The sequence below is a fragment of the Apiotrichum porosum genome (genome assembly GCF_003942205.1).
Source record: "Apiotrichum porosum strain DSM 27194 chromosome Unknown scaffold_15, whole genome shotgun sequence".
Lineage (NCBI taxonomy): Eukaryota > Fungi > Basidiomycota > Tremellomycetes > Trichosporonales > Trichosporonaceae > Apiotrichum > Apiotrichum porosum.
In genome coordinates this window covers 424187-435890 of record NW_021167122.1, presented here as the reverse complement: position 1 = coordinate 435890, position 11704 = coordinate 424187, and the positions used below count along the sequence as shown (strand labels likewise).

The following is an 11704-nucleotide window of genomic DNA, read 5'->3' as shown; positions in this document are numbered from 1 at the left end:
CGCATCCGGCCAAGGCCTCCACCCTCCACCCTGTGGACGCCACCCAAAAACCCCCTCATAGCCCTCTCTCTCATGGATCTCAGCACGGACCTCGCCTCTGTTTCCAAAGTGGGGGGCCAGTGCCAAGCGTGCGGACGCTCAGACCGCCTTTTCACCCTCGCTCGCTGTTGCAGACGCGCACCACACGCAACACGCACGTCCACTTACACTGCGCACACATCGCAACAGCACATCCATCTCATCTCCTCGTCTCTCATCCATCTCCCTCTCTCTTCCGCACCCCTCCGAGCAGCTGGACCGCTCCCCCTCATCCTTGCACCCCCACCCCGCACACCTCGCACCACCACTACTCACCACCACCACAACAACAAGAACACACTCCTTTCCTACCCATCACAATGTCGCGCCAGGCAACCAGGATCACCATGTCGGAGCTCAAGCTCAGGCGTCTGCAAGAGAACAACTACCGTCTCCGCGAGGAGCTCGTTCGTCCCCGCGTCATGGTCTCGCTCGCAAGCTTGAAGTGAGTGTTTTGCTGCTGTACGCGTGACCGGAAAGCAGCTGACCCTCTATAGCCTGATCAACTACTGCCGGGACACTAGGGACCCCTTGGTACGCATCTTGTCTCCCATCACGTGTCTAACCAAGCGAGCGAACCTCCTGCTGACCCCTTCCTCCAGCTGCCAGCCGTCTGGGGACCTCTGCAGAAGGGCGAGGACCCGTACGCGCCTGCCGACGACGCCGGCTGCTGCTCGAGTGAGTGCGACCCCTTGGCCCCCAGAGGCCAAAGGCAAGACGAGTTTGTCGGGTGCCCTGTGCTGACCTTGTCCCCCAGTCATGTAATGGCGAACGCGCAGGTCGCTTCGTGGCTCACATTCACTCCGTTCGAGTTGTGACCGCCCGCCAGTAGTTGTGTTTTTTTGGATCTCTCTCTCTCTCTCTCTTTGCATTACCCTCCATGTATACTCATTTGTCTGCCTGCTTGCGCACCGTGTTGTCGGTTCAGGGGGCTTGCTGGCCAGGCTGGCGGTCAGGGGACGAGGAAGAAGTGGGGATATGAGAGCGCCAAAGGGCTTGGTTGCCATTAGTAAACGGTGATAAGGAACCATTAGAGTTGACTAACCTCGTGTTTAATGACGTTTGAAAATCAGTGTATACCTTGCCACCACTGCGACTCCCCGGCCCGGTGGAGGTGAGATCCAAAAGCATATGAACACACTCACCCACTATCATCGCGTCACCCACATCGATCCCTCCCCCCCACATGCCGCACGCACTCGACTACCTAGAGTACGACGAAGAAGAAGAGTCGGACAATGACAACGTCGGCGACGACCTGTTTGGCTCTGACGACGACGACGAGCCCGCAGCTGGATTCAGCGATACGCGTATTCCTGTCGGCAGTTCCTCAAAGGTGGACGACAATGACGGCGTAGCTGCACACAGCACACACCAGCCGCCCCCGTCGTCGTTCATTCCCGCCCGGCCTGAACAGCGCTACAAGCCCATCACGACACATACCCTGCAGCCGGGCGATAAACCACGGCTCACCGTCGACCAGCGCCTGGCCCAACTTCGAGACCTGCGGACCCGGCCCACGCCGCTGCCGGCCATGGGCGTGTCGAGCCTCCGGGCACAGTGCAACATAGGTGAGCAGCTGGGGTGCAAGGACACGGTAAGCTGACAAATACCAGTGATTAGACGCAACTCTGGTCGTATCTGGGACATTGGAGGACTGGAATACACGCAGGTCGCAGAGTTTCTTGATGGGTGCAATCGCGATCAGCTGGAGGAGATTGAGAATAACTCGACAGTGGGTAGGCATGTCTTGAGCTTCGGTGTAACTGACCCATGTCCCCAGCATATCAAGAAGGATACCGACTGGCTGTGGGAGCGGTTCGTCGTCGAAGACTACCCGGTCTACTATGGGAGCTGCAGAGAGAGGAAGGGACAGCAACGGACGTCTGGTTGGAGGAGAATGTACCAGGTGAGCTACGGGGCTGCGATAATAGCGACTCAGCTGACATGTTCTTCAGAAAGCTGTGGTCGACGCCGAGGAGCGTAAACAACTCGCGGCAGAGCGGGTGGCGGAGCGATACCGCCAACTCGAGGCCGAACGCGCGTCCAAGCGAATCGTCGTGATGGACGAGCTCATCGCCCCCAAGCGTGGCAGGTCTGGAGGCTACTCGTCTTCTGCGCACTCGTTCTCATCTGTCCGCCGTGGTGCTGCGGCCACGTCCACTTGGGGATCAGGCCCTGGCCCGTCCAAAATGCAAACTGCCATGGCCAAAGCACGCAACGACGCAACGCGCGCTAGAGTGGCTCTCACCCACGCGTCGGGCAAGTACGTTCCCCCACCTCCTCGGACGCGTACAGCCCGAACGTTTGGTGGCGATAGCGACCTGTTTCGTAACCCTTACATACCCAACTCGGCTACGAACGCGCAACTCATCGCCGCGGCCAACAGCTATTCTCCCGTCTCTGGCCCTCGCCTCCCAGCTCCGCGTGTCCCGCGTCCACCACCCACCGTTATCGCCGGGGCGTACCCGACCCCAACCGCCGAGACGCGTCCTCGCCCACCGACTGTAGCCCCAACAGCTATCACTGCAGGCTACGGCCACTCGACACAGCCCGTGTCGTCCGCAGAGAGGTTCCGTATCGACCCCGCACGGGACTCGAGGGAAGCCCGGCCCATCCACCGTCCGCAAGTCGGCAATTTCGCAGCTCCCAAACCCGTGCGCAAGGCTTTGGACTTTTTCTCGGCCCCGACACCCATGCGCTCCACTGCTAGCCCTGTCAAGCGCGCTGCTGCAGCAATCGCGAGCACCACTGCCAGCGAGGCGAAACGCCACAAGGCAGACGGCACGCCCGAGGCGACTGCTGCTGCTGCTGCTACTGCTTCTGCTGCTGGAGGGCACGCGACGCCGCCGCTTCACCGCGCGACACCGCCCCCGAGGACCAACAAGGACCTCGAGAGTGTCTTGTTTGCGAAAAAGCCCAAACCAAAGTTCATGCCGCGGCGCTAGGCTAGACCTTGAAGGCGATATCTCTCACACACCACAGCATTTTGTCCACTGCATCGTTCACAATCACGAACCACCACGCCCCGACCACAAACCCACTCACTGCCCGACACCTTTTAACACTGTTGCTTGTACACACACACTGTCTCTCTCTCTCATTTTGTCATGTTCTCGCATATGAATCCAACCCATTTCATTTTTTTTTCCACAGTCTAGTACGAGCTGGCGTACTTTGCCCTGCGGGGCTGGCGGACGGGCAAGTCGGTGAACGGCGTGGCCGCGGTACACTCGCTCGCCTTTTGAAAGACGCTGCTTGAGCTGTGAGGCAGGGTTACTTTTTTGTGTACCTGCGTAGACTGGGGGACTGGGGGAGCTGGGGGAACTGGGGTACTTACTCGTCGGACGACTTTGATGCGGCGCCGGCCGCTCCGGCGCAGTTGGAGAAGAGGGTGAGCGCGATGGCGAGCATCCACAGGATCTGTGTGTTCCCCAGGTCAACAATGGGGGAGCTTGGTTTACCTGGACTCACGCTCGCGCCGAGGGAGAGCGAGGCCCCGTTCCCGAGGTGGACGGCGTATGCGCCGTTGCTCGCCGGTAGCAAGCGGCTGCGGACGAACTGGAGGAGGGGGAGGTCAGGTCGGCTTGTTCTGCTGGCCGTGGCCGTGAACGTGGCCGTGGACGTACGAGGCCAAGAGTGAGGATGAGGAGGAACGCCACGCATCCCAGCAGTCCCGCAAGCACCAGGCGGACGAACGCGACCTGTAACCCGAGGCCGCCGGGGCCAGCGGTGAGCCACCACGTTCCGACCATACGACTCGCCAAAGCTCACCATTCCCAGCACTGGCGACGCGAGGCCCATGGCCAGCACGCCCATGACGGCCGTGATGGTCCCCAGCGCCGCAGACAGCGGGGCGAGGACGACGCCCCGTGAGAGAGTCTGCACCGCCGCGTTGACCGAGCGCGCGTCGTCGTTGGAGAGGAGGGACAGCCACTGCGTGTGGAGGGTATACCCCAGCGCTGGCGACGTGGTTTCGTAACTGCCAGAACTGTGGCGCCGCGTCAGGCGACAGAGTGACGGTCCTACTCCGACCAGACGTACCGCAGGTTCCGGTAATATGCACCCCACAGGCCAAACTCGGCCTGTACCGTGTCGTCCGTGACGGTGAATACCGTGATGCGGTTCGTGACGGGCACGGAGAGGGTGGTGGCGACGAGCAGCACGCTGGCGCCGACTGAGTGGGGGGGAGACTGGTGTCAGCTGCAGTAGGAACTTGACAACTGGAACGTACGTGCCAGCGTGAGGCTGAGACCCTTTGGACCCCAGTTGGACATTTGGGTATGGAGTTGAGAGAGAGAAGAGGTGGCTGGAGGGTGTATTGTAAAAGTACAAGGAGCCATGGCGAGGAAGAAGGAACGGGAAGATGGCAAATAATCCTTCCCTTCTGTGGGAAACCGGGGCGACACCTGGGCATACCGGTGATGGCCACCCGACGGCACTCTTTGACCATCACAGTGCCCACCAGGACCCACTGGTACCGCCATAACGAGCCTTGATCACAGCCACAGGTTGCGCAAACGTTCGTCAGCAGCAGACATGGACACCGCTTCACGAAATTTGATATTTCTGCGGATTATTATTTTGGCCAAAGGAAATACACACCTTTCTGGCACCGGACAACCATTTCCCTCCGTAGGCAACGAGCCGATACAGCGTCTGATGGGCATCAGCGATGCAGTATCGTCACAGGTTGCCGTCGTGATCCACGTATGAGCAGCTCCACCTCGTCGAGAAACCCATTCGACTGCCACTTTTTTCAGTCGCCAAAATTCAGGGCTCAGTCACGCGAAACCTCGTTTTCCTCGTTTTCCTCCGCCACCCATCCACCTGATCACCTCCTTCTTTGTCGTCCAACAGCTAAATCTCCTCCGAACACATCAGGACGACGTGCAGAAACGCGTCCCAGATGCCCACGGCACTTCCAAACAAGTATACATCGCCTCTTCGCTAGTATATCGGTTAGTATAACCGCCTCTCAATAGGGAGTCTTTCCTAATAGGATTAGGTCGCGGTAGAGCAGGGTTCAACTCCCTGGCGGAGAAGCTGTGGTTCGCAAGAGCTGTCCCTTTTGGATCTTTTGCGGTCGGGGCCATGTTTTGCACGGTTTGGGATGGGTGGGGGGGCAAGAGGTGTCGGTCGGTTGAGTTGAAGGTGACGGGGGAAGGAGAGTGGCGGTGAGCTGAAAATGGGACGGGGCGTTTGTCGGTATCTGCGTGTGTCGTTTTTGGACAAGCCAAGATTTGCAAGATACATGCAAGACTACTTACAAAGTCGCTTTTGGCAGCCTCCTCGCCTCCTCGAGGACTATGAGATTCCACACGCGGATGCCAGGCCCAGTGCCCGGGATGGAGTCCGTCTCCCATACCTGTCGCTCGGCTGGCTCGCGTTCGTGTGGCGGTGGGTAGCGCCCCTCACTTCATCGACCATGCCTTGACGAAGGCCCCGAGAGTCTTCATGGCCGCGAGGCCGTCATGCGTGGGTGGATGGTATGCACTGCTGTGTCGGGTTACGTGGGGTTCCGCGTCGAGTTCTCGGCCATGTTGCAAACGACGCAAGCCGGCACGCACATCCACCACCGTGGCACAAGTTTGGATTGCGGCAAGTAGCACACGACGTGGAGGCAAGCGCCGACGACGGATTCTTCCACAAGGGGGTAAAGAGGTTATCACGGCCACGGCCAGCTCATGTCTTGCTCCAAGGTTGTGCCGCAACGTGACGATCTGGTGTACCGGTGTACCGGTGTTTGGTGCAACTCATTCGGATCCGTACATGTACACACACCAGCACCGCCGTCAATGTCGCTGCGAGCAAAGAGGACTGCCACAGGCCGCAGGCCACAGGTTTACAGAGCCTGCACGGACCTCGTGCTAGCTGCTAGCGTGCAACGACATGTCGCCGCGGCGCGGCTCGTGGCCCTCGTGTCCTTGCGGCCTTGCGGCTACAAGTGCCAGTCGACGTGGACCGAGACCGTGACAAGAGACAACTGGCCTGTGCGGGGTACAGCGAGTGGTTTCGGTGTCGAGACCCTTTGCCCGCGCCAGCGAGACTAGCGAGGCCGCGACGCCAGCCTTGCCGGCGAGCGCGCCGGGGACTCCGTCGTCTCGGCACAATTTGCGTGTGCATATACCCATATGCCCCGCTACCCTTGTCCGGGCGGGCCGGGGATGAGGGGGCAAAAGGGAGATCAGTAGTCGGCGCCACTTCCACGGCGTTGTCCTCGATCCTCGAATGGCCTGGCAGTCTGTCCTGTTTCAGGTCGAGCGCGCGGTGTGGTGTGGTGTGGGGTGCGCACCCACCGATCCAACGGCACGGGCGGGGGCGAATGCATGCGAATGCTAGCTAGCTAGCTAGCGTGCTGTAACGGCCGGCACACAGGTGGCTAGTGTCGTTTGGACATTGCAACGAGCCAAAAAAGGGAGCACACGGTACACAGGGACACTGGGACCCTGTTGAACACAGGAGACGCCATCGATGGCCCGATAGGCTCCACGTCCACGAACACGAAACAGTCGAGTGTGTGTGAGTGGACGAGGAATAGAGAATACCACAATAGCTTTTACGTGCCAATCGGTTTCATCCCTATGGCCTTGTGGCCTTGTGGCCTGTGGAACGTTGGATCAGGACGAGTTTGAGGTGTCAAAAATGAAGTTTCAGGGGGGGGGCGGGGATGTGCCATGCGGTTCATGAACAGGTCCTAGGTCCTAGGTCATGCCAGCTCCAGCGCTGGCGCGGCCAGGAAATGCAGGAAAGGTGCGTGTGTGACTCATGCACCGCAAGTCTCTGGATCTCTGGATCTCTGGATCTCTCGTCTGGGGCGACTGCGACTGCGACCGCGACGCAGGCCGGCCATGTCCTGTGGTGGCCGTGGTGGCCCGTTGCAGGATATCCGCAGTGGCGGCGGCGTCGAGCGACGTTTTGTGAGTCTGGATGCTTTCATTTTTTTGTTTGCCGCCTTGTCCTGAGGTCCGAACGCGGTGAGGCATCAAAGGAGGATCAAGGGATCAAGGGATGGCCGGGTTGCCAAAAAAAACAGCAAAATAAAAAGAAATCGAGGATCGAGGCGTTGGGGGGGCCGATTGATCGCCCGGCGTTGGCCCGTGGCCCGTGGCCCGTGGGCGGGCGGGCGGGTCATGGCGGAAGGGAACCCACCCGTCACCCTTCACAGCCTGCAGCCTGCGTAGACGACACAGCGGACGCCGGTAGGTGTGGAGGGTGCGGAGCGGTGCGGTGTGGAGCGGTGCGGTGTGGGTGCGGACGGGCCATGTTTAGCCCGTATTGCCCGTATGGCCCGTCTAAGGGGACGGAAATTAGTATAGGGACAGCCTACCAATGATATCAGGTGTGTGGTGACGATTGAGTGGGGGGAGGACGGTGATGGCTCAGGTTTTTGCAATGACGGCGATCACTCGTGCCAAGCCGTACAGTACGGTCCAACTGCGGAGACGCCGAGCCAGGCTTTGATGCACAACGACATAGCCGCCGTGCGCGCCTGTGGGCAGTGGGCAGTGGCACCGTCCTGGCTGCAGGGGCCCGTGGCCGCCGCATTCTCTAACTAGCACTAGCTCACCGGCTAGCTATAGCTAGCTAGTTGTGCTGCAAGCAGAACACGGTTGTAACGGAGGAAAACAGGGCGGGGCGCGAACAAGAACAAAGACACAGACAAAGACGAAACAAAAAGAGCCAACACGCCAACACGCCAACACACACACACACACACTCACGCACATCGGCTTGTACGCAGCAGGCTGCCCTCGGCGCACAGATAGGTCCAAAGCAAACGCCGAGACAATGCGCTGGCCACCACTACACGCTGCTGCGCTGCCACTGAAACTGCCACTGCCGCTGTGACAGGCCCCCCGCCCGCGAGTACGGCCTGAGTCAGCCATGGTACGGCATGGCGCGCGGGCGCGCCCGGGCGTGCGCGGGGTGTGTGGCCGTTGTGACACCGTGGTGGGGTGTGGCGGGGTGTGAGCCATGTCGCCCCCCCCCCCCCCCATCTCGGCACATTGGCGGGCAATTGGCATGTGTTCGGGCAGCAATCAGGATCAGGGGCAAATGTTTGCCATGTATCGGCACGTCTCGGCCAAATATCACCCTCCCACCCCCAGCACACCTCGGGCTACTCGGGCTACTCGGCGCAACACCGACACGTGAGACACGTTCGCGTTCGCGCCGGTGCTCGCCAGTGGCCGGGCAGTGGCCAGTATCGGCCCGCAGCGTGCTGCGCCAGTGACGCCCAGTATAGTGACATGTGCACATGATGCGTGCGTGCCGGGCGTGCCGATAGACACTTCCTAGGTCAAGAGAGTCGAGTCGCCCCACAGCCCTGCTCGCGCGTTCGCTCGCTCGCGTGGTGCAATCTAGATACATGCAAGTTTGTAATGCTACGTTTGCGTGAAACAGTGCGCTGTGCGCGTGTATGACAGGGTGGGCACTGGCCGAGGGGGGTTTGCCGTCATGGAGGAGATGGGAGATGGGGAGAGTTGGGTTGAGGGGCAAATGCCGGTGGGGGCGCTAAATGTAGTTGTGGTGGTGGTGGTGTGGTGGATGATACTGTATGGCAAAAAATGTTCGTAAAGGAGAAAAAAAAGACAGATCAAGAGGTCTGGTGGTAAAACTAGATGACAGGCGCAACCGGTGCGTGTGCCGAGTGTGCGGGTATTATGGTGGGTGGGCAGTTGTGTGTGGGCATGTCTGTTTTGTTTTTTTCTATCGCAGGCGTGGTTCGGACACTCGCTGTTCTGGGAGCGGTGGCAGGGCAAATGCAAAGCTCGATGACCGCGACCCAGGTCCACTGGACGTGCTGGGCCGTTGGACGGGTGGTGGGCCGCCGCTGGGGAAGGAAGTAGGTTTGGCGGCGGCAGTGTACACGCCAAACGATGTGGGTGCTGTCCGAGGCCGACGGAGCGGGCGGTGTTCTTCGGGGACGTGTGGCAGCCCAAAGCCCAGAGCGTCCAGCGACGGCAGGGGCTGCCTGCGCACGGGCGGGGGGGATGGGCATGTGCGCCGGCGCCGGGTGCGACGGGGACGCTGGGTCATGGAACGGTAGACCAAACGGCATCCCGGGGACGGGGTAGAGCTCGGCGGGTGTCGCGTGGAGTTTTGGGCGGGACCGCGACGGCTGAAAGTCTTCCTCGTCGTCGCTCGTGGTGGCCGATATCCTCCGTCCCGACTGCTGGCGGATTTGGTACACGTGTTCGTACTCATCTGTCGGCGCGTCAGGGGACAGAACTGCACTCGAGCTCGAGCTGTCCGCACCGGTACTGGGCGCCGGGGTGGCGCAGGTCGGGTAGTAGGGCTGGAGTGGCGGGAGGGTGACGCGGTGAGACGACGGGGTCGACTCGAGCGACGATTCCCTTTCGCAGTCGGCATAGCTGTCGAGGTCCTCGGCGCTGGGGATGCGGCGCGAGGCGACGACCACGGGAGGAGGCGGAGGAGGACTGATGATGCCGAGGTTGATTGTGGACCTTGATGGCGGTGACGGCGTGAGACTCTTCCTAGACGACCCGCCCTTGAGTGTGCTGCCCGACGAAAAGTGGACGACGTCGTGCTGTTGGTACACCGAGTGACGGTTTCGACTGCGCTTCGCCTTGACCATGCTGCGCGACGTCTCGTAGGCACTGTTGGCGGCGGCGTTCTGAGCAGTAGCGCGCTCGCTAGTGGTGGCGCCAACAATTACGACAGGCACTGGCGCAGACACGAGCTCGGACGTGCCCCGTTTCGTCTTGAGCGTCAACTTGATTCGCAAATCAAACGAGACGGCAGCAAACTCGGTGCGTTCCGTCTCGCCCGTGTCCCATCGGTTGCCACGGCGGGGCAGCTGGATCGAGCCGACCGACCAAATGGCGCCGCTGTCGCCGGCAGACGAAATGTCGCACGGCGCCTCGGCGATGCGCGTGACGTTGACGCGCTCGTTGTTGTCGTCTGCTAGCCGCGAAGCAGAGCGTGGCGATGAACCCCGGAGGAAGATGGACGACATGCGCTTCGACTTGTTGCCCTGCCCGTCGTCGAGTGTTGGGGACGGCCTGCGAGACGACGACGACGACGCATGTGGCGGAGACATTTTGTCGTCGAGCATTTCCAGTCGTCGGTCCAAAATGACCTGGACCTTGCGGATGGACGAGCCGTAGTCTTCAGGCCGTGCCGACAGGGAGATGGGGATAATGTCGCCCGGGCCAAACGGGCCATGGGGCGGGTTGATAAAGAGCTGGGTGGACGTGTGACCGGCGCCAATGGTCGCGCCTGCCGCTGTGGACGGTGGTGGGGTCTGTGGTGTGCGGTGGTTGTGGAGGTCGAGGACAAAGGCCTTTGCGACGCGGTCTCCGACATACTGGATGGGCTTGTGGTTGACGACGGCCTCGAGACGCCACTTGACGCGCCACTCTCGCATCGACTTTGTGCCGCGCGCATGCTCGGCAGCCTCGGGCGGGATGGTGAGGGAGAATGGCCGCTCCCACTCGGTAGGGATGGAGACTGCGTCTTTACCGTCTGGTGGGCAGAACAGGTCTTGCCGCCGCTCCCAGAGAATGTTCTCGCGGCTGGAACGAAATGGGCCAGACTCGCGCACCTCGTAGCACCGGACGAGCATGGTGACGTTGCGGACCATGAGCGGCTCGGCACCGGCCGCGAGCCGGGTGTGCACGGTACCATCCAGGACGACGGGAGTGACGCCAAAGTAGCCTGCGGGGTGGGGGGGAGTGGTCAGTTGAGGGAGAGAAACAGACTGCGGCGGTGGTTGCCGCTTGGCGCCACATGTGCGAGACTCACCTTGGTGGGGGAAGGAGCCTACGGCGTTGCCGATCTTGGAGGAGACGTTTAGGTCGAGCATGTCGACGGTGAAGCGGGTGGCACTAGAGGTCGGGGGGTGCAGGCAACAATGGCAACATCAGGTTGGGACGGAAGGCGAGGAAGGCGGTGAGCAAGGAAGCAAGGCGGTGAGTGGAGGGTAGGTGGGGGTGGTGGTGTGGTGGTGTGGTGGTGCTGGTGGTGGTGGTGTTGAGAGAGAGAGTGCGTTACCAACCAGAGTTGGACTGATGGGGGGGATGGATGGTGATGGGCACGGGTGTCGGATGGGAGAGAGGGTGCGCGGCGGGCTAGAAGGACGCTAGTGGTGACTTGGGAGGCACCCGGGGTGGCCGAGAAGCACGCGATGGACCAGTGTTGTGTTTCGAGCTGTGGGCCTGGGGGTGCGCGCGCAGCTCCGTCTATAGTGGTCTAGCACCCGGTGGCCTCTTTGTGTGAGCGGCGGCTGCGGGGCAGAGGGGATACCCCGAACCTGCACGCGGCAAGGACCGATGGTGGGGGTGGTCGTCGTTGTCGTTGTCGCCGTCGTTGTTGTCGTCTGTGTGAAGCACCAAAATGGGCGACACGGACGGGAAGATTGCAGCGAGGGCGGACGACGCCAACAACGGGCACACGGCAAATATTGCTTCCGAGGGGGGCCGGGGGGGAGTCAGCAACGGGGCCGTTCAAGTGGATGGATGACGTCGGACAGCTGGCTGTTGGCGGCGAGGGAGGGGAGGGTGGGGAGGAGGTGGTGTGGGTGTGGGTGTGGGTGTGGGTGTGGGTGTGGTGTGGGTGTGTAGGTGGTGGTCGTTGAGCGCGCGAGAGACGGTGTAGTAAA

The 11704-nt window shown here is 61.1% G+C and overlaps 4 protein-coding genes and 1 non-coding gene across 5 annotated transcripts; 3 read left to right on the top strand and 2 right to left on the bottom strand.

The window, feature by feature from the left end:
• Positions 1-398: 398 nt before the first annotated feature.
• On the top strand, positions 399-843 carry EHS24_003230 (uncharacterized protein; the record flags this gene model as incomplete). The annotated part of the gene is made up of 4 exons (XM_028618927.1): positions 399-523; positions 576-612; positions 681-756; positions 836-843. The coding sequence occupies 4 exons, from the start codon at positions 399-401 to the stop codon at positions 841-843; spliced, it is 246 nt and encodes an 81-aa protein (XP_028472815.1).
• Positions 844-1264: 421 nt separating this feature from the next.
• Positions 1265-3026, top strand: EHS24_003229 (uncharacterized protein; the record flags this gene model as incomplete). The annotated part of the gene is made up of 4 exons (XM_028618926.1): positions 1265-1649; positions 1695-1813; positions 1862-1987; positions 2037-3026. The coding sequence occupies 4 exons, from the start codon at positions 1265-1267 to the stop codon at positions 3024-3026; spliced, it is 1620 nt and encodes a 539-aa protein (XP_028472814.1).
• A 209-nt stretch (positions 3027-3235) lies between these two features.
• On the bottom strand, positions 3236-4355 carry EHS24_003228 (uncharacterized protein; the record flags this gene model as incomplete). The annotated part of the gene is made up of 7 exons (XM_028618925.1): positions 3236-3341; positions 3419-3501; positions 3553-3639; positions 3708-3782; positions 3853-4069; positions 4123-4255; positions 4313-4355. 7 exons carry the CDS (start codon positions 4353-4355, stop codon positions 3236-3238), a joined length of 744 nt encoding a protein of 247 aa, XP_028472813.1.
• Positions 4356-5022: 667 nt separating this feature from the next.
• EHS24_003227 lies at positions 5023-5123 on the top strand. Its single transcript has one exon. It is a non-coding gene; the product is annotated as a tRNA-Glu (tRNA).
• A 3667-nt stretch (positions 5124-8790) lies between these two features.
• Positions 8791-10909, bottom strand: EHS24_003226 (uncharacterized protein; the record flags this gene model as incomplete). Its single annotated transcript, XM_028618924.1, has 3 exons — positions 8791-8999; positions 9064-10761; positions 10849-10909. The coding sequence occupies 3 exons, from the start codon at positions 10907-10909 to the stop codon at positions 8791-8793; spliced, it is 1968 nt and encodes a 655-aa protein (XP_028472812.1).
• Positions 10910-11704: the final 795 nt, after the last annotated feature.